Consider the following 23,074-nt stretch of genomic DNA (forward strand, 5'->3'; position numbering starts at 1 on the left):
CACATCCTGTATTTCTTCTTGCATCTCATTAAATAGATGAAATGATCAAATTTCTTATCTAATTCATTCTCATTCTGAAAAGCTCTTTCCAAAATCCATTTTAAAAAATACATTTCAAAACGTATTATTCTGAAAAAAATTATTTTCCAAAATACATTTCATGAGTTTGAGAAAATATGTTCCGGAAAAAAGCTTTTAAAAAAGATAATCAGAAAATCAGGGTGCTTTAAGCCTAACTCAACCCCATAAAACCGGCTCATAGGGTTGAGGTTTGCACCCACTTATATACAATGAAAGGCTCTAATCTCTAGTCGATGTGGGATCTCCAACATTATTAGTAAATTTGGTTACTTTATAGAAAAAATTCAATCAAATAGCTTATAGTTATTTTTAAATTTTGTTTAGAATTTTTAATTACTTTCACTAAATTCTAACCAAGTAAGTTCACAAGGAAAACTAGTTGATTGGATTTAAATTAATAGCATATATATGTCGGTGTAATATAAAACATAAAAGTGAGAACGTGAGAATATAGTAAGAACATGTTTGGAGGAAACATCTTTTTTAGAAGAAAAATTGAAAATTGAAAATTAATTCCTTCATAATTTAAAAATTAAATTTTGAAAAAATTAACAGAAAATAATTTCTACACACTGTAAGATAATTTTAATTGTAAAGAAATTGGTTTTGTTTATTTTTGTCTTCAAATGTTTACTGAGACATACACCTTAAATTTTGGTAATTTAATTGTAGTAGATGATTAAATTATTTTCTTTAGGTTTAACATATTGAAAAACAAGTTTCTTAAAATAAATAGTAAGTTAGATTCAAATAACCCCTCATTCTAGGTAAAGCAATATCATCTTGTAAATGTAGCAATAAATGAGAGAGAGCAGGGTTCATGTAATACATCATTAAGTTTCAAATGGCAAAACCAAGTATTTGAATAAAAGATGAAAAGGTTTTTGTTCTTGATTTATATCCAAATAATATATCGTGGGATTCACATAACATTTTTTTTAATTGTCCTCCATTTCTTCTCAATATAATACCATATATATTAACATTGGATCAAGGTTAGTCTAGCGAAAATATATATATAAAAGATGTTATTGTTAACTTTAACCGTCATTATACTAATAAATGAGTGTTTGGCTACATGGTAATATATAAGATAGAATATTGGTGGAAAGATAAAATATAATTTTATTCTTCTCTTATTAATTTTATCTTATTAAATTATTGTAATTTTTAAAGAGGAAAATGAGTTAGAAGATATTTTAACATTATTATAATATTATCTTGGGTTAAATATGTTTTTCGTGTATTGAATTTTATCTCTAGTTTAAACTTTAGACATTTTAAACAATATTAGTGAAAAAACTAATAGAATGAGTTATAATCAGTATTCTTTTCTACATAACAAACAGAGTATCAGTGTGAATTACGATATTTAATGTTACTAATCACTAACATGAAAGTTATTAAGAATGAAAATGCAGGACAAAAAACATATAAAACACTTTCAGTTTTAGTATCACCATCTTTCTTTGTTTGAAAAAAAGATTTAAATTGGTTAAGGGGAAAATATACAAGCAGTTCAGAGTCAGCAATGGCCAAAGGGGACCTCGTATGTGAAGCAGTGATTTGGTGAACATGGCAATGGCAAGGAATGGCATCAGCCATGTGCCATATGGGCGTAGCTCCGCCAGATAAGGCACAATATATGCCATATATTCATCCATATTCATAGCTGACTTATCATTGTCAAAACTTCTTAAGCAGTTGCAATATAAAATGTTTCCATTCTTGATAAACAAGGTAAGGCCATTGCATGTTACTACCACCATTAAAGCTCGTGTTTTCTTCCATCCTCTTGCTTGCAAAAATTGACTTTGTTTCTAATATCCATCCTATTATTAAATAATATTTACACCAGACTTATTAAATAAGGAAGGTGATTAACAAGTGAAGTTTAATTTATTTAGCAATGCTTTTGTAAATTCTATCCAACTAATAGTAAAAAGTGTATTATAAAATTGTTCTGGAAAGCTGTATTAGCATTTTTTTTCCTGATATCAGCATTCACAGACTACGAATTCAGATCAACTGGGAACAACTCACATCTTTTAAACCTGTTGATTCCAAATTTTATGAATATAAACTATAATCTAAAAAAATCACTATTAGCACATTGTAACAAACAACACCTTTTAATACATACGAGCACAAGTGAAGTAAAGATTGCTTAAGAACTTCTTCTAAAATCTGTTTTAGCTTTCAGCTTTTAAAATTACTGCTTTAATGTCTTTTAATTCCTCCCTTCAATATTTTAAAGATCTGTCCTTGTTCTATGTCGTGGTTTAATTGATTCAACTTATTGAATCTGTAGTTAAATCATTATTGATCTGGAGATGATTAAAGTTAAGAAGGGAGGAGAAGAATCTTCTCTTCTATCTGTTGTTAGTTAGTTTGCATTTAAAATAGTGTAACATTCTGACAATACTCAAAAGTGATTTATTCAACTTATCACTATTATGCATGATTTACTTTGAAGCAAGTGCTGTATTTGACTGTACCACTTACGTACCACGGATCCTATGACCAACAAAGCATGTTCTTTCACTGCATATTGAGACTAAACAATCATAAGAAGAAACTATAAGATGTATATTATATTAAAGCAATTAGCGTTTTTTTGGGTACAATTTTGATGGGTTGAGTCTTCTTCACACCCACCTAACTGCCTTCTATTTTTTTAAGACGTGTATTAGATACCAATTCTTTTTATAATAAGAGAACATTTTTTGGGTCAACACCACTTGTTTTGTTAGATAATACGAATTTGAGTTTGAGTCAATTTTTTTTATGGGCAAAAACGTCCCTACCAGCAGTTATAAATACATCGTAAGAGTTTGTCATCTTAAGCAAAACTAAGAAAATTCTTGCTCAGAATCATACTCAGAGATTGAGAAGATGCAGAAACTAGTTTTCAGTGGTCTAATACTACTTGTGGTGTTATTCACCACAGAACTTAGAGTAGCATCCGCAGGTTGGTTGCAAGCTCATGCAACTTTCTACGGTGGAAGTGATGCCTCAGGAACAATGGGTAAAAAATGTTCTACATTTTGACTAATGTTTTATTTTTCTGAATTACATTAAAGCATTCTTCAATTCGAATTTAAGTGCAAAATAAGAGGAATTAGTTTCACATGATATGAAAGAGTTGGTTGTTTGTACTTGTATAGGTGGTGCATGTGGCTATGGAAATCTCAACACAGATGGTTATGGAATAAAAACAGCTGCTTTGAGTACTGCTTTGTTTAATGATGGCAAGTCATGTGGTGGTTGCTATCAGATAGTTTGTGACGCAAACCAAGTGCCCCAATGGTGCCTCAAGGGCACTTCCATTACAATCACTGCTACAAATTTCTGCCCTCCAAACTATGCACTACCCAGTGACAATGGGGGTTGGTGTAATCCTCCTAGACCACACTTTGACATGTCTCAACCTGCCTTTGAGATGATAGCCAAGTACAAGGCTGGAATTGTACCAATTTTTTACAGAAAGTATGTTATATTGTGTTATGTCAGTGTTCTTTTATTTTGTGGAGAGTGAAAATTATTTCAACTTACACATGTTCAAACTTGATGCAGAGTTGGGTGCAAAAGAAGTGGAGGGATCAGATTTACCATCAATGGTAAGGACTATTTCCAACTGGTGCTTATAAGCAACGTAGGAGGAGCAGGGGATATCTCTCTAGTTTGGATCAAAGGGTCCAAAATGAGTAACTGGGAATCTATGTCAAGGAATTGGGGTTCTAACTGGCAAAGCTTAAGCTACCTCAACGGCCAGAGCTTGTCCTTCAGAGTCCAACTCAGTAACGGAAAGACTCTCACAGCTAATGATTTGGCACCGTCCAATTGGAGATTTGGCCAGTCTTTCATCAGCAAGGTTCAGTTATGAATGGAAGAATACATACAAATTTTACGCACCATTCTTCTACTTCGTCTTTTTTATAATTATATCCAGCTTCTGACTGGTTTATATGAGGAATGTATGTTAAATTTTTATGCTTTCAAGGGATTGTGGCTCCGAAATTTTAGCATTTCGTGATGAAGCCCACCAAATATGTAAGGCCAGACAAGTGGATCTAGTTACGCACTTATATCTTGGAAAATTATCTACATACCTATTACTTATCTTTCTAAGATTATGAAGACTAATTACCCAGTACTTTCTAAGATTATGAAGACTAATTACCCAGTACTACCATCCCTGAAAAGGCTCGTAGTTCAAATACACTGCTAAATATATCCCCACGAAGCAGAACATCTATGCTAACTGTTTTTCTTTTTACCAGCCCTCTTTTTTCTTATCTGAACATGCCTACTTACTAAGTTAGCATTGAGTCAACTAATGATTCACCTGCCAATAAAGGAAAAGTAACAAATTGCTTTGCATTAAGTAGGATTTCGATAAGCTATTTTAGTTTTTGGTAGAATTAAAAATGATACTTTAAATATTAAATTTAAATTATTTACACTAAGATACTTACTATTAATTCTACTCATCTTTACAGTTAAAAATTTCATGTAATCACAATCAAGTTTTATTTCTATCAAATTTTCAAGGGATCTAATTCAATTGAACAAGATGTATAAACTGTTGTTTTTATCAAATTGTCAAGGGTCTAACCCAACTCAATTGAACAAAGATCTATTGAAAATTCTGACATGTGTTTAGTTTTGATAGATAAACAAGATAAATTTTAATTATACGAGAATATACAATCGTAACACAAATTATTTGACACAAGGTTGTTACACCAATTCGAACGAGCACTCTGACATTACCAACGTAGCAGGAAACTTTTCAATGGATAGATTAAATATTTTGAGTGTCATTACAATACATCCAAATCGGCTTACAAGTCTGCAGGTAACCCCATCACTATTGTAGCCCTCGCTAAAACTGTTCATACAATCTTAGAGCCTCTCAGGAAGTCAAAGAAACGCTGATTATCACAATTCTATTGCTACCTCATAACATAAGCCACTGAACAGTCGGACAGGCCGCTGGCAGTGAATAAATATATATTCTTTTTTGATCTAAAGAGAACCAACAAAAAATTAATGCTCAAAGAGCCCTATGATCTTTGGCGGCTACAGTTTGAACTAAGGAACTGGTGCAAATCAATGGCATTGTCATCCCAATCGACAGAGGCAGGACCTCCACCAATCTTTGATGGACTGTTGCAAGGTATGCCACAAATATACATTCATGTCATCTTCGCATTACACGGTGACGTTCTCTTTTCCGGAAGCGCTCTAACATGAATTCATCTGTTGCAGCCTGCCTCTGTACTGCTCCAGCAGCATCAGTGCTTAAATCATTTTGTTTGGATCCAGAACTATCATCCTGTAAACTTCTATCTTTGTACAACTCTGGATGTTCTGCAAATAGGGGGCTTTCTAGTCAGTAATTAGGATACAGATTGCTTTAAAACAATCAACAAAGTGTCAGACTTCTATCTATTATGGCAAATGCCATAAGATGAATACACTGATAACTAAATCGAGACTGTAAACAAGCAAGTATTTGAATGTACTCTAAAATAACAGCATCAAGGAAATGAAACCTCTTCTAAGTTTTTCAGCATAATCCCTGCCACGCTGGAAATAATCAGCACTATAACTCGATGGAATGCTGACATCTGATTTTGTCCGACCCATAAGTCTCTTTTCCTGTAGAAGCTTTTTGGCAGCCTCTGTTTCTTCAATATTTTTTAATTTATATCTGCAAACATGAAATCAAACCGATTAAGACACATCACCCTTTTTTCCTCGTTAAATAGATTGACCACAAACAACACAAGTACTTGCAACATATGAAAGAAACTATTACAGTTAAAAAGCAACGAACCAAGGAAAAGATTAACATTGTGAATATTAATCATGGAATGAAAGCACTTAGCTGAAAAACCAAAATTCATAAAATTTGGTTGTTTGTTTCCAATCATGGGTACTAAAAATCACCCAGAGACTACACGTAGCCAACATTTAACTCAACAGGAAAAAATTATAAATGCAAAGTCAAATCGGTTAAAAAAGTATACCATTTTTTCCCTTGTTGAAATAGATAAAAAAAGACACAATAAACAAGAACCATCATGTACTCGCAACATATAAGAAACGAAAAAAAAATCATTACCCTTAAAAAGCAATCAAGCAAGGAGGCAAGGACAAGACGAGTAATTTTGAGTATATAAATTGAAAAAAATAAGCCTCAATGCCAATGTCCTTAAAATATGGTTGCTTGTTTCCCATATACGGGCACTAAGTTAGCATTTGTGTGCAGACAACAAAGTATATTATGTCCTCCTTGGTTCCACCCCTTTCAGTGGAACAAAACAAGTACCACTCCCTAACTCCATGTCCTACTGTAATTTATTTTTAAAATGCACCAAACATTGAATAACATGATCTGTCTTCTTTTAACTTGTCAACAAAAGGCAGCCATTGTAATCAAACTGCAGATCAGTTTATCCCCTAGATGAATAACATACAAACTATGATTAACTAGAAATAAACATTTTTAAAAAAATACACTCAATTATTAAATGCTTCTTCAATAAATAATTCAAACTTCAAATACAGCCCAGCACAAGCATGAGAAAGCATACTCGATTGGAAGCTGAACCTCAGCAATACCAGTAGTCCACTGAGTAGAGCTTTCTTCTGAATTTCGCCTTTTTACCTGACAGGACACAACATTTTTAAAAGAAGGGAGAATCCAAGAAAAGGTAATCCATACCGAAAGAGCAGGATGTATCAGACACTAACTATAAGACAAATAATTCACATCCTTAATACTGTCACCAGGTGCTATAAACTATAAAGAAGAGCAAAGAACAAAGAAGAGTCCCTCACTTTAAGATGCTCAGGGATCTTATAAAGTTCATCTTCAGCACGTTTAAGCTCATTCTCAACTTGATCAGCAGCATCAACATTCCTTCCCCTCTTCTTCGCTAACTCGTGCTCAATATATTTCACCCTGATCAACAAACAACATACAACATACACCAACATCAACAACCACATCCAAATTCAAAAGCCTCAGCACAAACACAACATAATATAATTTAGACGCACATATTAGGGTCTTCAACCATAACAGCGGTCTCTTGAGCGAAGGTATCTTGAAGAACGAGCTCATCCTTGTCGCCGCCGTCACCGTCGTTCTTTTCGGCGGCTTTAGCAGCCAAAGCGCCGACGGTTCCACTCTGCGCTTGCAAACTAGGGTTTGCTGGAATTCCCGATTTCCTCTCCCGCTGCTTCTGGAGAAGCTTGATTTCCTCCAATGCCATTCTGTACAGCGTAATAGCATCAGTGAAACCGAAACCCTGACATAAAATTCCGTATAAGAATTGCGGAATTGAAATAAGCGTCAAACCTTCTTTCTCGTTCGTCGTCGGATTCATTGTTGTTCTGAGATTGAAGACGCTGATCTTCGTCTGTTGGAGCGCTTCTCTGTCGGTAGTTTTTCTTTCGCTGCTGTTGTGGTTTCGAATCCTCCATCGTTGTTAATGTTAGCGGAGACGAATCGTATGCGAATGCAGCGAAGAAGTTTGAACGTAACGTTTTACCCCTTCGACACTCGCTAACAACACTTCTCAATTTAATATTTTTGTTTCCTTCAATAAAATTTAGCTCAAAAATATGATTTTGACTCCCCCTTAAAATTATTGCTTTAACATGTAAACAAGGTGATAATTTTTTATATTGGTAATTTATCCTAAATGGATATTTTGAATATATAGACTATATTATTATCACAATTTTGTAATAATGTTAATATTTTATACACTTTAATTGTTTACAATATTTAACAAATTAGTTAAATTCAAAATAAGTATAAAATAACAAATTAATAAATTAACAATAATATGTATAGACAAAGATAAAAGAGTAATAGTTTGAAATTTGATCACGAATTTCTCTCATGTCTGTCTAATGTTTTCCAATTTCAAGGCAACTTAATGTACAAATTCATAATGAAATAAGAAACCCATGATATATTAATTTGTGACTCGATAATTACTACCAAATTTATTATATGTTAACACAATTATTTATCTTCTTGTTTACCTAAAAATACTATTCATATATGAAAAATGATATTCATAATTTTTGGGGGAAAATGGAGAGGATGATAAAAAGTGATAAACAATGAAGAAAATCAAACATATTAATAAGATAAAAAATATAAGGATATGAGATTATTAAGAAATAAATATTTTAAGCTCTATGCTAAATTAAAAAAAAATTAAAAGTTAAAATTAAAAATATAAAAAAGTAAACCCAAGTGCCTAGGTAACACAATTATTTATCTTCTTGTTTACCTAAAAATACTCTTATTCAAATATGAAAAATGATATTCATAATTTTTGGGGAAAAATGGAGAGGATAATAAAAAGTGATAAACAATTAAGAAAATAAAAAATATTAATAAGATAAAAATATAAGGATATGAGATGATTAAAAAATAAATATTTTAAGCTCTATGCTAAATCAAAATAAAGTTAAAAGTTAAAATTAAAAATATAAAAAAGTAAAACCAAGTGGTAAAAACACGTGGCATTATAGATATAGGAATAACTCTTGAAAATGCTAAAATTTGAAGAAAACAAAATTATGGGTACATTCAACGTTAACTCCTAAAAATAGTTGCATTCATTGAAAATATTTAGATTTATACGAAGTAGATTAAATTGGAGAATTAAATTATGAGTACATATTAATTTAATTTAATGAATATGTATTATGTAAACAAAATTAGGTTTTGGTCCTTAAGTTCAACTAATTTTCTTGCTTTAATAAATTTTATTGTCAATTGTTCATAATCAGTCAACATCGGTTCTAACGTTTCCAAATACGATCTCGACCCCACTCAATAGCAACGTATATAGATTCACAGGAAATGTGTGAGGACCCAACGGTAACGGTATCTGTTTGCAAACAGATGAACATGAGAGCTCCTCTCCATTAAGAAGTGGATTTTTTTTAAGGGGCAACCTGAAGACCCAAGAATTTGGTTGTGCGATCTTGGATGAAATTATGGGTGCTCTCACTATCTACTAGTGTCGCAATTGGAGAACCCTTTAAGGGTCTGCGGAATTAATTGGCCCATCAATGCATGTAAACTGATTTGGGTTGGGTTTGTGTCTGGCAGGTCGGTCAAATAAGGTTCATTTAGCGTCGGGCCTCTATATGAAGGAGGTTGTTCAAATCAATCTCATTTGTTTCTGGGTCACTGGGTTCTATTATCAACAACATGAACTTCTGCTTGCATTTTTTACCAGGTCGATAATGTTCATCACAATAATAACACAGGTTATTTTCACAGTGGCTTTGGAGCTCGGTTGGGGACTATTAACAATATTTAGGAAACTATACTCAACAAATCAAACATATTCCTTGGTAACAACGCCAAAAACTTGATGACTTTCTACGACAAGTGCATCGCGTTTGTCAGAAGTAATAATTGTCCCTAAGGACGGATATTGATCCCACAAGGAACAATGAATTATCAAGTACAATAATTGCTAAATATAGAACAAAACAAACAATAAAAAGAGTATTGAATTGAGTGTGTTGGCAATGATCAATAAGAAAACAGATAAAGAATTAGTTGCTTCAAGTTGGAAAAATAGGGATTAGGTTTCATTTCTCTCACTCTTATGTATTTTGATTAACATGTCAATATTAAGTTCTTTAATTGAAATTGATGACCGTAGAAAATTCATTTATATTTATCTCTCGCATAATGTTTCCTAAATATCCATCTCTCGCATACTTATAAAAACAACTTAGAAATCACAATCAAACGTTAATGATAATTAACATTTCAAGTCTATCTCTAGCCCTCAAATATTTTAAGTATTGATGTTTAGGTCTAAACCCTAAAAATATATCTCGGTCAGATTTAAGATTCTCAATTTGTCACAGAAAATTAAAAGTAAAACAACAATACCAATAATCAATCAAGAATTGAATATTAATATATAAGATATCACCTTAATACATAAGAGTTTGAGCATATTACTCACAATCCCAAAGGATAGAATTAGCCACGCATACTTCTAGCACCTTTCATTCTCCCAATTGGGTTACAATTCACTCCATGGTGTTTTTCTCTCAATTTGGCACACTATGGTTGAGCCTCTAGCCCCCTATTTAACATAATTTTATAGGGTTATATTGTTTCCAGTGTCGCGCTGATGGGCTAAGTGATAAAATATAAAATAAAGACTCAATATGTCTGACACATTCTTGCTCAAGCGATAATCCCTCACTTGAGAAAGTAAGGCGTCAATTTCCGAAAACTATTCTGGAGCATTCTCGCTTGAGCAAGAATCTCCTATTGCAAAATTGGCTTTTTCGGCACTTTTCTACATTCTGGGACCTTTCGATATTCTTTTTGTAACTCAAATCATTACTCTTTAATCCAAATCTCTAATTTTTCCTATAAACCTACAATTAATACCAAATTTGGGAATAAAATGTTTTTATTAAAATAAAGATCATAAAAAATGTAAAAATGTATAAATTCATAAATTAGGGATTATTTTATATGTAAAATAGCAATAAATCTGCATGCATATATTTTAATATGAAATATTACTGAAATTAGGCACTTATCAAAAGGCTTGCACCTCTCTTCGAATTTAAAACCTGAAATGAAGCAACTGAGGAAGAAGGGAGGAGGGAGTCCCACGATAAAATTTGCTAGCGATTCAAACTGATTTTGATATTCTCGCACGATTGAGGTTTAGTTTGAAGAGGGCTCCTTTTGGGTCTTTGTAATGTGATGGTGTGAAACGAACCTCTAAGGCATGTAGGAAATTTTGCCAACTTAAGATTAAGTTGTTATCATACATCCACTATAACCAAGCGGGAGTTTTTCCTTCCATGGAAAAAAGAAACCAATTGAAGCCTTTGGTCCTCTGGAGTACGGTGGTAGTCAAAGAACTGGTTTATTTTGAAAATCCATGCTAATGGTTCAGACCCATCAAAACAGGGCATATCCAGTTTCAAGGAAGTTCGAGTAAAAGATTGAAGGGTGGAATCCTTCATTGCATTTTCTCAGGTTCCAATATGAAGTGCCATCTTAGTTTTCAAATTGGTCATGCGAATATTCATTGCTTCTTATAAGGTTTTCTGCCTCTCTAATAATTTCATAATAGAATATTTTTCATCACTTTTGGACATAGGCATGACGTCTCTCTGTGTTTGGCTCTCAATGAAAACACCAAATTGCAATGCTTATATTACAGGTTAGGCTTCCTCCAAAAGAAATAAAGGACTAAATAATTATTTTTGCTTCCATTTACTCTCAAAGATTCTCATACATATAGCCAAAATAGTAAAACAAAAAAAAAGAAAAACAAAACAAAACAGAGTAAAAATATGTCTCAACAGAAAAATAAATCTATGAGATCTTAACAACTTGAGAAAATACTATTATGCCCTTTGTTTCCTGAGATTCTCAACCATTACTTCCTTTTACCTTTAATAGTGTAGTCATAATCATCAAAATATTTTTAGGTTTGGTGTTTTATCTCTTTGGCTTGATCCTTGTTATCGGGCTACTCATTAATGTTATGGACCATAACAAAATGCTAAGTAGAAAAAAAAAAGATTTTTTGATGTGATTAGAGATAAGAGTTGAGTGGAATGTCTGTGTTGGATGGTTAAAATTGTGGCAAGTTGGGCTCTTTATATATGCATTATTTTGTAAACAGGCAGTGGTTATAGACATAGTAAGTAGATGGGAAAGATGTGCTGATAAAGCTTTTCGGTGGTCCCTAAACTTAAATTCAAAGCGATTGTGTAATAAGGCTTGATAGGAATCCTATGAACTTTTCAAGTCTTTCTTAGAAAAGAAAATTATTCATGTAAATAGAAATCAACGTATGAATTAGGTTGTTGCTTGCAGATAATATGCAGACATTGACAGTCTAATGAAGAGGAGTTTGGTGAGAGATGCCATATTATAGTCAGATGTAGACTTTATCCATGCAATATGTCTAAATTAAATATTACTTTTAAATTTGGAAGAAAAAAATATGTCTAAATTTAAGAGAAAAAAGGTGTTTAATCATTAAAACTAATAGTTTCAATAATGTACTTATTATATGAACTAAATTAAATTTTTGGAAAAATCAATTCTCAATTTAATTATATTATATTTTGAGTCATTAAGAGAGATTAACTTGCTGACAAAAAAAAAGAAAAAAAAAAAGAGAGATTAACTTTGACTCAATTGCCAAATCTGAATAACCTTAGGAAATGGATTGGGGCTTTAGTAGCGCGACACTGACTCGCAGTTCCACTGTTGCATGGTTAATTAAGTGATATATCCATCGCAGATTTGATTATTTTAATCAATTTTGTATTAATTTTTTTATGGAATATTTACTTATTTATATATATTTTAATTGAATTCAGATATTAAGAAATATGAAATTTTATAATTAATATAAAATAATATTGTTGTGATTCCGTTTTTTTAATTATTATTTTGTACAACTATTATATTGTTATCATATCTTAAAACTATTAATAATATTAATGTTTTTGTTGTAGGAAGAAGTTGAATTAAATCGACTGATTACATGAATTTATAATCACTAAACCAAATGCGCTTTAGTAATGAAGTTTGTTATTATTATTATTATTATTGTGTTTTTATTATTTATTACTATTATTATTATTAATATTATTAATATTATTATTTATAGTATTAATAATAATATTAATAATACTATCATTAATAATATTATTATTAAAACTATTTTAATTATTATTAATACTATTAATATTAATATTATTATTGATATTATTATTATATTTATTAATATTATTAATCTTAACATTATTATTAATGTTGATATTAATATTATTATTACTATTATTATTAATAATATTTTTTATTATAATTATTATTAATTTTATTAATATTTACATTATTATTATTATTTTAATTAAATTTATGATGACTTAAAACTTAATTAATTTTTTTTCTAAATTAGTGAGTTAATAAAAATGCATGTCTTTTAACTTGAAAAAAATATTTTTAATAGCCGTGTATATAAAACAAATAAATAAATAAATAAATAAGTAACAAATTAAGATAATTATATGTGATATTACATATATTCTATATTAATGTTTTATTATTCAAATTATGAAACCTAACAAATATCAGAGTTTCTTTTATAAAACAAACAACAAGGATGACTTTATTTCACTTTATTTCTTTCAACATTATGGATAGTTGAAATCAAAAATATTTTTTAAGGCTAATTAGTCATAATATTCTTTTTACTTATCTTTACATATTAAATTATAAGATGTTTATAATTATCTATTTTTAAAATTTTAAAATAAAATTATTTTAAATTAATATAGTGTATAGGACTTTAGTTTCAAATATTTAAACACAAGTTTTCATACATTTACCTGAAACTCACCAATATACCGAAATTAGTGAGTTAATTGAATTTGAATAAATTAAACTCTACATTCAGATTGATAACATTAAATGTAATGTTATTAATGTATCAAATTAATCTAGTATAAAACAAAAAAGTTATCTCATTCTATTTCAGTCTAATTTAATCTTTTAAACAATAATAATGATTTACAATTTCATGTAATTATTGTGTTTAGATTGAAGTAGTTGGTTTTCATTTGTCTATGGCAGCACGTTTGTTTGGGCCAGCTGCTGCTATTGTAGTTGTTTGTTTGGAATGTCCCATGTTCTTAGCAGTAACGCATCATTTGAGAATGGGATGCCAAAGTTTAAACGTAACGTTTTTACCCTTCAACATTCTACAACCACATTTCCTTCACTGCTACCCTCAACCACCCACCTACTGCTACAATACACAGGTAAATGCAAGAACTTGGACACTTTATCAGCATATATTAGTAAAATATTGGTATGAACTATCCGAAACAAATGAAAACATTGATAATATGAATATATATATATATATATATATGAAGTATTAAAATAAGTGAAGCAAATTTAGGTGATTCGTAATGATTAGTCTATGTATAATATAAATTGAACTATTATTAATTTTACCAATAAATTAGAAAAGTTTATTAGATGATAAATATGATTTCATTTACTTTTTCAATTGTAACTATAACTTATTAGTTTTAATGCTCCATCCGTCATAATTACTCTATCTCTATCAATTTTTGTTATTCTTTTTATCTTTTATTTTTTATGTGTTATATAAATATAATACTAACAATGCAAGTGAGTAACAATTTTTTATTAATAAAATATATTATTTTTTATTTATTTTTTCTCTTTTTTCTCTATATGAGATTTATAAAACTAATATGGTATCATAGCCATTTAAAACTTATCTTAACAAGAGTTTGTTGGATGTTTGGATCAGGAAGGTATCTTTATCCAGTTGTGTATTGTATTGTTATCGTCTGTTCGGTGGGGTGCAGGGCGATTTGTTTCTGATTGGACCGAGAAAATATCTTTCTCCTGTTGTGTACTATTGTCGTATGTGCTGAAGTATTGGTGCTTGGTCGATAGTGTTAGAAGGATATTTATAAAAGGTTTTTCGACGGTCAAATTAGTTTTCTGTCTTTGGTTGTTTAGTATAATTAATGCTCAATAAATGAATATCTTGACATGGTGTGGGAGAACCTATATATAAGGACGAATTGTGCTTTCTTATTCTTGAATCTGTATTAACATGGTTTTATGGATTAATCCTTTGAAATCTTGCATAATTTTACCTCTAATACTCCTTTTAATTTTAATTTTGTGTTAATTGAAGTTTAGTGGTTACCAAGGGTCTCGGCCTTGGATGTTACACTAATATTAATAATGCTGTTACATACATATCACACACTTTAAGAGTCCTGAACTACTAGTATTTTTTTCTCCGCTTGAGGCAAATAAGAGGCAAACAAGTAATGCTGTGTTTGGTTTTCCATTTTGAAAGCTTGGAACATCAATTCAACGTGTATTGGAAACTATGATAACTGAAAACCATGCATACACTAAAATGCAAGTTCTTAGCATATAGATAAAGAGGATATGTTATCAAATAAATTAGTACTTCTTAATCGAAAGAACAGCTAGATAATCCAAATCAAACAAAAACATATATGCTTAAAATCTGAGTCAATTTCAATGGAGTGATCCTATCAAACTTAATTGCATGCATGCACTTATATCCTGAGGGAATGAGAAATGATTGGAAATGAACACACTGCAAAAATGAAACCTGTGTCTACTTATAATTCATAATTTACAAATTCACAAGTTCAGCTGTCTTGATGTGCGGAGGGAGACTTTTTGGTTTTCTTTTATATATGGACATTAATCACCATGAATATCTTTTTCCACCAAACCCAATTTACTCGTGGTTCATCACCCTATTAATTTTATCCCTTCTGCCGAAGAATTTTCTCTGCAACATAAAACCATTGATCCCATTCTCTCTTTAACAACTGTTATTGATGGTTCAGATTTTGTAGGAGTGAAGAGTAGTTTGACTGGAGAGGACCTAAGTTAAAAAGGTTATTTGATGGCCTCCAATTATAAGATGTCTCTGACGTCTTACCAAACTGATTTAACTTCTAACCAACATGAAAGAGAAAGTGAGGTGGAAAAGGTCTAATCTTTATTGATCAGTGTTGACAAAATAATGAACCACAAAACCAAGAAATGAGTATACCCACATAAAAGGTGACACCTTCTACTGCATATTCCGCCATACAAATATATTATCATACTCAATGGGACATAAACGAGGAAAGGACACATGATAAAAGAAAAATAATAACAAGGAAAGTGCAACACCATAACAGATACAATGAGTCATATCCCTCTCTCTTGATTATCATTAAGCAGGATTTAAATTAACCCTTCTTAGGAGCAAGCTTGGCCTTGATGTTGTCAACCTCTTTAGTATCAATCTGGAAAGCCTGAGCAAGAACATTATCAGGCACAGTTGGTGTTGAGCTGAAAAGAGCTGCAGCTACAGAGAAGGTGCCAGGGAGCTGGCTGTTGAAGGCAGAAAGCACTGAAGCAGGCTTATCCCCACTGTTCTTCTGATAATGCACCAAACCTTTAGGGAACACAAAGATTTCACCCTTCTTAATGGACTTTGAGATGAGTTTGTTGGCTGTGGTGATGAACCCCACGTCTAATTGACCATCCAACACAAACACAATCTCAGTGGCACGAGGGTGTGTGTGAGGTGGGTTAAGTCCCCCAGCTTTATAGTCTATTCTAGAGAAAGACACTCCCAATGTGTTAAGTCCTGGAATTTTTTCCACATTGGCTCCAGTAACCACAGATCCCAATGTGTTGTTGATTACTCCAGGTTTGGCTAAGCCAGCAAAGAAGAAATCGGCTTCTGTTACATTTGCCTCTGCCTTGCATTCAAATCCATTCACCTTCACACCTGCACATGATTAATTCCCACCACTGACATTATTATACCATTTTCCAAAACACAACTTTGGCACATTTATTTGAACCATATGAGAGCAGGGAGAGAGAGAAAAAAATAGTGAATGGTAATGCATAGTACCTGAAGAGGGAAGTGCCACACAAAGGTCTTGAAGTGTGTCAGGGTCAGAAGCAAAGGCAAAGGAGATGGCAGAGCAGAAGATGACAAAAATTGCCAAAATGTTTGTTGGTGACATGTTTTGGATGATGATAGTTATACCAATTGCAAGAGCAAAGCGTTAGATCGATGAGTGGAAACAGGAAAAAAACTATTATGTAGCTAGAGATAAGAGAGGAATGTTTGTTTTGGATGGTGAGAAATGTGGCAAGTTGCTCTCTTTATATATACATGCATGATTTGTAAACAGGGAATTGTTATGGACAGGGTAGATGGAAGTAGTGATGTGAGGGTAAAGCATTAATGAAGTCCTTCAACTTAAATTCAAAGCAATTGGTAAAAATACTTACAGGAATCAATGTAAAGATTAATTGGATGTTGCTTATTGGCTATCTAATGAAAAAATGTTTGTTGAGAATTGAGAGATGTAAGATGATTGACAGATCCAGTGTTCCCATGCATTGTTATTAACTCAAAACCTCATCATCTGTTATTTTTTCCACTTTTCCTTTTCTCCAACCAAACTCAGTTCAAAAAGTAAACCACTCATGTTTTTATGTTTTGGCTATTTATTAATACATATTATTTAGTCTAATCACATTTATCATTTGATTGCTTTCTTTTTCTTTGTTTGGTCTGTCTACAGTACTATAGTAGTTATCAGAGTATTATATTTATGAGTCAGTATTAAGAGATATATCGAGTTTTGAACATTGGCAAGGCATCAAATATCAAATCTGAACAACCTTGGGAATGGACTGGCCTTTACATTGGACACACAGAGCTTCAGTTCTACCGTTGCTTTCATAGTTTCACTTTCACTGTTGTGCTTTTGGTCCTGAAAACACACTATTATACGCCTTATGAATTAGGTGAAGGAAAGTGTTTTAAAAAAACTGAATGGATTAAATGTATATAAAGTTAAAAAGAAAGTGATCGCTTATACTAAATCTTTGGAAAAAAAAGTATTTAACGATTGAAGGACTAAATTCTTTAAAAGGTAGGAACTAAAATCAAATTTTTAAAAAAGTGTAAGAACTAAAAACATATTTTTTTTTATAAATTAAAATTAACTTTAATTTTAATTTATAAAATATTAAATTTCATTTTTTTATCTTTCTTTTACAAATATCTCTGTTGATAAACCCCTAATCAAGCACTACATTCTGTATAATTTATTTCCATCCCAGCCATGCAAGAAACAACCTAAACTGTATTAATTGACTAGGTTGCTTTGTTGTTGTATAGACATGGCAAATGGGGATAGAACCTAATTGAATAGCTTTTATTGTCTAAAAATGAATTCCTAATACATTATTCAACAAATTAAATCAATTCACTTCGTTATCATAAACTGTTCTTGTGATTGCAGGAAGCAGTGATGTTGGGGATTTATTAGGTGAAGTTGATTCTCTTGACTATCAAGCTTGCAAGTGTGACCTCGTATTTTCTACATCAATGCCAGTGGAGAGTTTCCATCGGGCATGAGACCTTCGAGAAGCCCATTCTGGTAGAGTTTCTTCTTAAACATGGAACCTAACTACCCATTTTGAATGTTAGCTTTTATGTTTTTACTATATTTTTTTTTGTATATATCAAGGTACTCGAATAAATTGTAAACCTCTGAAGGCTTGGACTAGTGGCAGGAGTTTAGAAAATGGATGACCTTCACTTTCATTCAATGGCTCTACAAACTCCAAATTACTCTCACCATTGAATGGAACCAAACAATCTACACCAATAAATAACCATTATTGAATACACTAACCCCATACCAACTCACGTGTTGACATTTGGTTCCTGTACCTAAGCAGCCTTAACAAATGCAGATATAATATAAATGACGGAGACATATTTTTACTATATTCTAAAACACCCTTTTAGCCAAGACTACGAAATTATCTTATTGAGCAATGTATGGCCAAAAGACAGTCTAGGTAACTCTTCCAAACAATCTTTTATAATATTTTATATAATCCGCAATTCATTATACTAAGTTTCAAATTTGGATCCATAGGTCTGTTCTAGGTTTGCTACCTAAGAAATGACTATCAGTATCAATAAAGTTAACTTTCTGACTCAAGATTCCTTTGATAGGCTTAGCAATTTCCAAGCTTCAAAGATATTTGAGAAAACCAAGAGCCTTTAATTAAAATAACAACATAATTGATATTAGGTCCAATTAAGTTCATGTCATCCACATAAACCAGTAAAATAATCAATGAAGAACAAGATCCATGTGTGAATAACAAATAGTCATTCTTGGATTTTGATAAACCATGCTGCAGAATGTGGATGAAAATTTACAAAATCATCGTCTTGAGCCCTGCCTAAGTTCATACAATTCATTGAATAAAATCTTGTAAAAAGTATTAAACACTGGCTGATTTTATATACATCACGAACTTTAACTCATGACAAAATTAATTAACTCTAAAACTTGGAACCACCCGAATTTTATAGTTAGTTCAAACCCAACATTCAACAAGTCTAAAAATGAATATTGATTCAACCTTCAATGTAAAGATCAGGGTGGGCAGACCTTGAAGATATTCTTATGTAGAGGGCATGTAAGACCAAGCATGAAGATTTACCAAATGAGGAAGGAGGAGTAAACTATACTTGCATTCATTTTTGTATGATCCACAATATATCATTAATTACATAACTCATTCTTTTTGAGCTTCGTTCCTGACTGATACAAGGTTCGTTTTTATCTCATTGCAAAGTCTACCCTCTATGAGACGAATAGGCAACCACAACTTCGGCTTAACATCAACAACGTATGAGAGAGTTGTACTACCTTGTCGGACTTGAGACGGCTCACAATTTTCACTGTTGAAATGCTGCAAAACCATTACCATTGTTTAATTACTATTGTATAGTATGTTAACCAACCCCGTTGAATATGTGGTTTCAAAGTAATATAAAATTTGAACATCTTTCAAAATAAATATTGAAACAAATTAAAAAGCAAAGGAGATTCCTTTTTGTCAATAGCTAAAGGCAAAGGAGGTATTTTTTTGTCAAAATAAATATTAGTTGTCAACTTTTGCATAAATCATAATCACAACTTAGTCAATAGACTAAATTAATTACTAAATTTAAGTTTCCAAAATATGATATCACCCTCCACTTCTAGTTTTTCGCCAAGGAAGGTCAGCCATTAATGATGCATGCAGAATTTCACAACATCAATCTGAGAAACGAAAAGTTTGACCTTTGAACAATATTTATGATAAAGTGCCTCATATTATGCAAATTGATGCGATATATTATCCTGGATCCAGAAGATTTCTGAAATCAAGGGAGCATATTAATTCCTACCTGCAAAATAGACCATTTTCCTTCAAAGAGTTGAAAATCTCCTTCAATCATCTTGAATTCAATTTCACGCTTAATACCAGTAGGAAGAGTCTCCAATTCTTTCTCATAACAATCTACAATTCCTTTCGCATTGAATTTAATTCCAAATGCTATATTTTGCTGTCCAATCTGTTCAGGTAAAATAATAAATATAATTCAAGTCAAATACATTAGCAAAGAAAATACTTCAAATGATGTAAATTTTTAGTTCAGGTAACAGTCAAATAAAACATACAGTGACATTAATTTGTAAAGGTTGCAACTCAGATGAAGTAAATTAGGTAAAACCATGGTTTGACCTTACCACAATGTAATCATATAAAAGGTTTGACGTTAACCCGAATCATTCATTGTAACCAAAACTATAATAGTACTGTAAGCATATGGTCACACTCTCATTTCCAGATAAAATGCTGCACCAACGAAGTTTGTAATACATATCACTCACTAAAATTAGTATTCATGTATGTACGTATCATGCCACCATCATCACCCAAAATTGATGCCTAGCCTGCATTTGATTTTATACCAAAATGGAGCTTGTTTCTAAAAATTCACTCTTGTTTTAAAAACACTTGTTCGATGCTTGTTTTCTAATAATACATGGAACAACAAAAAGAAAGAACGAAGTACAAGACAAAGCTTTAACAAGTTGTTACTCGGTAAACATTCATAAGTGCCCTCTCTCTTGTTTACATAGCAATTTCCGGGCGGCTAGGTAATAAGAACCATGAGTTCCACAACAGAGAAGCAAAATAAACTATCCCGTAAAGGAAGATCCCTACGTAGCAACAGCAACACAGAAAGCAATTAAACTTCTATACACACTGCACAAGTCCTCACGAGGGTAGTCCAATACAAATAAACTTCAGTAATGAAATAAGAAATACTCTAATTACGTCTCCAAATTAATAAAGAATAAAGGATTTTGATTCAGAAAATGAAAGCAGGCCCAAAACAACCCTAGCACCTAATTTGAGATTAATCAAATCAGCACAATGCACCGTGAGCCAAACAGCCAAAAAAATGCAACTAATTTCATAAAAAATCAAACTTTAAGAACCCCATTTGGAGAACAACACGTGATAGAGAGGAACCTGCAAAAGACGGGCATAATTGTCACCCTTTTGGAGCAACTGGCTGACAGCTAGGCCAGGAATAAAATCAGCCAACCTCTCATAATCAGTCAAGATGTTCCAAATGGAAGAAAGAGAAGCTTCAATGGAAATCCTCGATTCGATCCTGCGCGAGTTCTTATCCAGCTTCGTCACCTCTATGCACACCCCATCCTCAACTAAGGAATCTTCCGACTCTTCAACCCCCACATGGTCGGGTTCTGAAGCAGCAGTGCACAAGAAGGGTGTGCACTTGAAGGAGAAAGGTTTGGGAGTGGATAGTGAATGATGGGGCTTGAAATGAAAAGGGTGGAAGAAGAAGAGAGAGGAGTGAGTTATGGGAACGGAATTAGAAGAGAAGGAAGGGGGTGGTTGAGGGAATAGAAAAGCGGAGTGTGATTCTGAGGAAACTGGAATGGCGCGCATTGTTTCTGTGGTGCTCTCTTCTCTTCTCTACCATACTCTTTTTCTTCTTGCAAAACGCAAAACTACGTGAGCCATGTTCTTGAACTTGTCGCCAACAAAACAAAAATCTTTACAACTTAACCCAACTATTTTTGTTATTAAATAGTTAATTAAAAATACCACCTTCATCTATTACACTGAGGATAATAATGAATGCTTGCTATTGATAAGAAAAATTCACAACTTATAATTTTTGTCTAATTTTTAATTTTGTATCATGAATTATTTTTGTGTTTTATATTTTAATTAATTAAATAGTATTTAGATAAATATGTAAGGATTAACGTTAAGTTGGACAAGAAAACACCGTATACAAAATTAAGTATTATATAAAAAATTGCGAATTTTGATACTAAAAAACCAAAATCAAATATGAAGAATTAAAAGTAAGCTAAAAAAATGCAATTTTGTCAAAATTAAGTATTATTATGTGTTTCTGTCACGAAATTTCTTTAATTTTTTTAAAGTTGTGGAAAGTGTCTAATTTCAGTAATATTTTATATTAAAATATAAACATTTATAAAGATTTATTGTTAATTTACATATAAAATAATTTTTAATTTATAAATTTATACTTTTTATATTTTTATGAGCTTTATTTAATAAGAACATTTTATTTTCAAATTTGGTATTAATTGCAGATTTTTAGGAAGGATCGAAGATTTTGAGTAAAGAATAATAATTTGAACTAAAAAGAGAAAAAGATGCAAAGAAAGATTGAACATTTTTTTTATATTTTATCATTTAGCCTATTAACGCGACACAGTAAGCAATCTAATCCTAGAAAACTAAGAATAAACTTGAAATGTTAATTGCTATTAGCGTCTGAGTTTTGTTCTAAGTTGTTATTATAATTATGCGAGAGATCGAAAAATTAGACAACATTCTTAAAAAAAAATTATATATGAAAAATCGATATAAATAATTTTTATATGGGCATAATCAAAGAACTTATAATTCACTTGTGGTCGATATCTGTCCTTAGGAAGAATTATTACTTATAGTAAAAATCAACTCTTTTTTTTTTCTTAAATGAAGTTGACCAAATACATTTGCAACAACTTTTGGTCCATTATACACAAATATTTCTGGCAATGTAGGTTCACTTATTTTAATGCTCAATTCCTTAGCTAAGCCATCCAAAGGTTTTTCATTTCAACCATTGCATACACACATAGCTTAAAATTTGTTTATGTTTTGGCCTTACTAAGTAAATGATGTTGATTTATGTTGTAGACTCCATGGTTAGAGAACCTTAATGCTGTGTCTGTAGATTGCATTGATGGAATGGATGTTTAGAGGACCCTGAACACAGGAGACAAGAAAGTTTCATAGCCCTCAGAGGCCATGCAAGATTGCTACTGGTGAACTGACTATATAGTTTATCTTAACACTGAAATGCAGTACAATTTTCAAACTGTCAATTAATATTTTCAGTTGAAAAGG

At 31.6% G+C, this 23,074-nt stretch overlaps 4 protein-coding genes across 5 annotated transcripts; 1 reads left to right on the plus strand and 3 right to left on the minus strand.

Moving 5' to 3' along the window:
* The first annotated feature begins 2,917 nt into the window (after window positions 1-2,917).
* Window positions 2,918-4,212, plus strand: LOC137830139 (putative expansin-A17). The gene is made up of 3 exons (XM_068637302.1): window positions 2,918-3,109; window positions 3,249-3,570; window positions 3,658-4,212. The coding sequence occupies exons 1-3, from the start codon at window positions 2,977-2,979 to the stop codon at window positions 3,965-3,967; spliced, it is 765 nt and encodes a 254-aa protein (XP_068493403.1). The 5' UTR covers window positions 2,918-2,976; the 3' UTR covers window positions 3,968-4,212.
* A 650-nt stretch (window positions 4,213-4,862) lies between these two features.
* Window positions 4,863-7,727, minus strand: LOC137830141 (protein COP1 SUPPRESSOR 2). Its single transcript, XM_068637304.1, has 6 exons — window positions 7,457-7,727; window positions 7,156-7,371; window positions 6,934-7,057; window positions 6,687-6,760; window positions 5,643-5,800; window positions 4,863-5,457 (listed from the first exon to the last, which is right to left on the minus strand). The coding sequence occupies exons 1-6, from the start codon at window positions 7,579-7,581 to the stop codon at window positions 5,288-5,290; spliced, it is 867 nt and encodes a 288-aa protein (XP_068493405.1). The 5' UTR covers window positions 7,582-7,727; the 3' UTR covers window positions 4,863-5,287.
* A 7,982-nt stretch (window positions 7,728-15,709) lies between these two features.
* LOC137830143 (germin-like protein subfamily 2 member 4) lies at window positions 15,710-16,892 on the minus strand. The gene is made up of 2 exons (XM_068637306.1): window positions 16,647-16,892; window positions 15,710-16,517 (listed from the first exon to the last, which is right to left on the minus strand). Exons 1-2 carry the CDS (start codon window positions 16,759-16,761, stop codon window positions 15,970-15,972), a joined length of 663 nt encoding a protein of 220 aa, XP_068493407.1. The 5' UTR covers window positions 16,762-16,892; the 3' UTR covers window positions 15,710-15,969.
* A 2,388-nt stretch (window positions 16,893-19,280) lies between these two features.
* Window positions 19,281-21,707, minus strand: LOC137830144 (uncharacterized). 2 transcript variants are annotated; one of them, XR_011084161.1, is made up of 3 exons: window positions 21,146-21,695; window positions 19,903-20,177; window positions 19,281-19,528 (listed from the first exon to the last, which is right to left on the minus strand). XR_011084161.1 is itself a non-coding variant. In XM_068637307.1 (3 exons), exons 1-3 carry the CDS (start codon window positions 21,587-21,589, stop codon window positions 19,352-19,354), a joined length of 789 nt encoding a protein of 262 aa, XP_068493408.1. In that variant the 5' UTR covers window positions 21,590-21,707; the 3' UTR covers window positions 19,281-19,351. The 2 variants fall into 2 exon arrangements, 1 of the variants encoding a protein (XP_068493408.1); XM_068637307.1 differs by having other exon boundaries at window positions 20,010-20,177; window positions 21,146-21,707.
* Between the last annotated feature and the right edge of the window lie 1,367 nt (window positions 21,708-23,074).

The sequence above is a fragment of the Phaseolus vulgaris genome, chromosome 7 (assembly GCF_000499845.2).
Source record: "Phaseolus vulgaris cultivar G19833 chromosome 7, P. vulgaris v2.0, whole genome shotgun sequence".
Classification (NCBI taxonomy): Eukaryota; Viridiplantae; Streptophyta; class Magnoliopsida; order Fabales; family Fabaceae; genus Phaseolus; species Phaseolus vulgaris.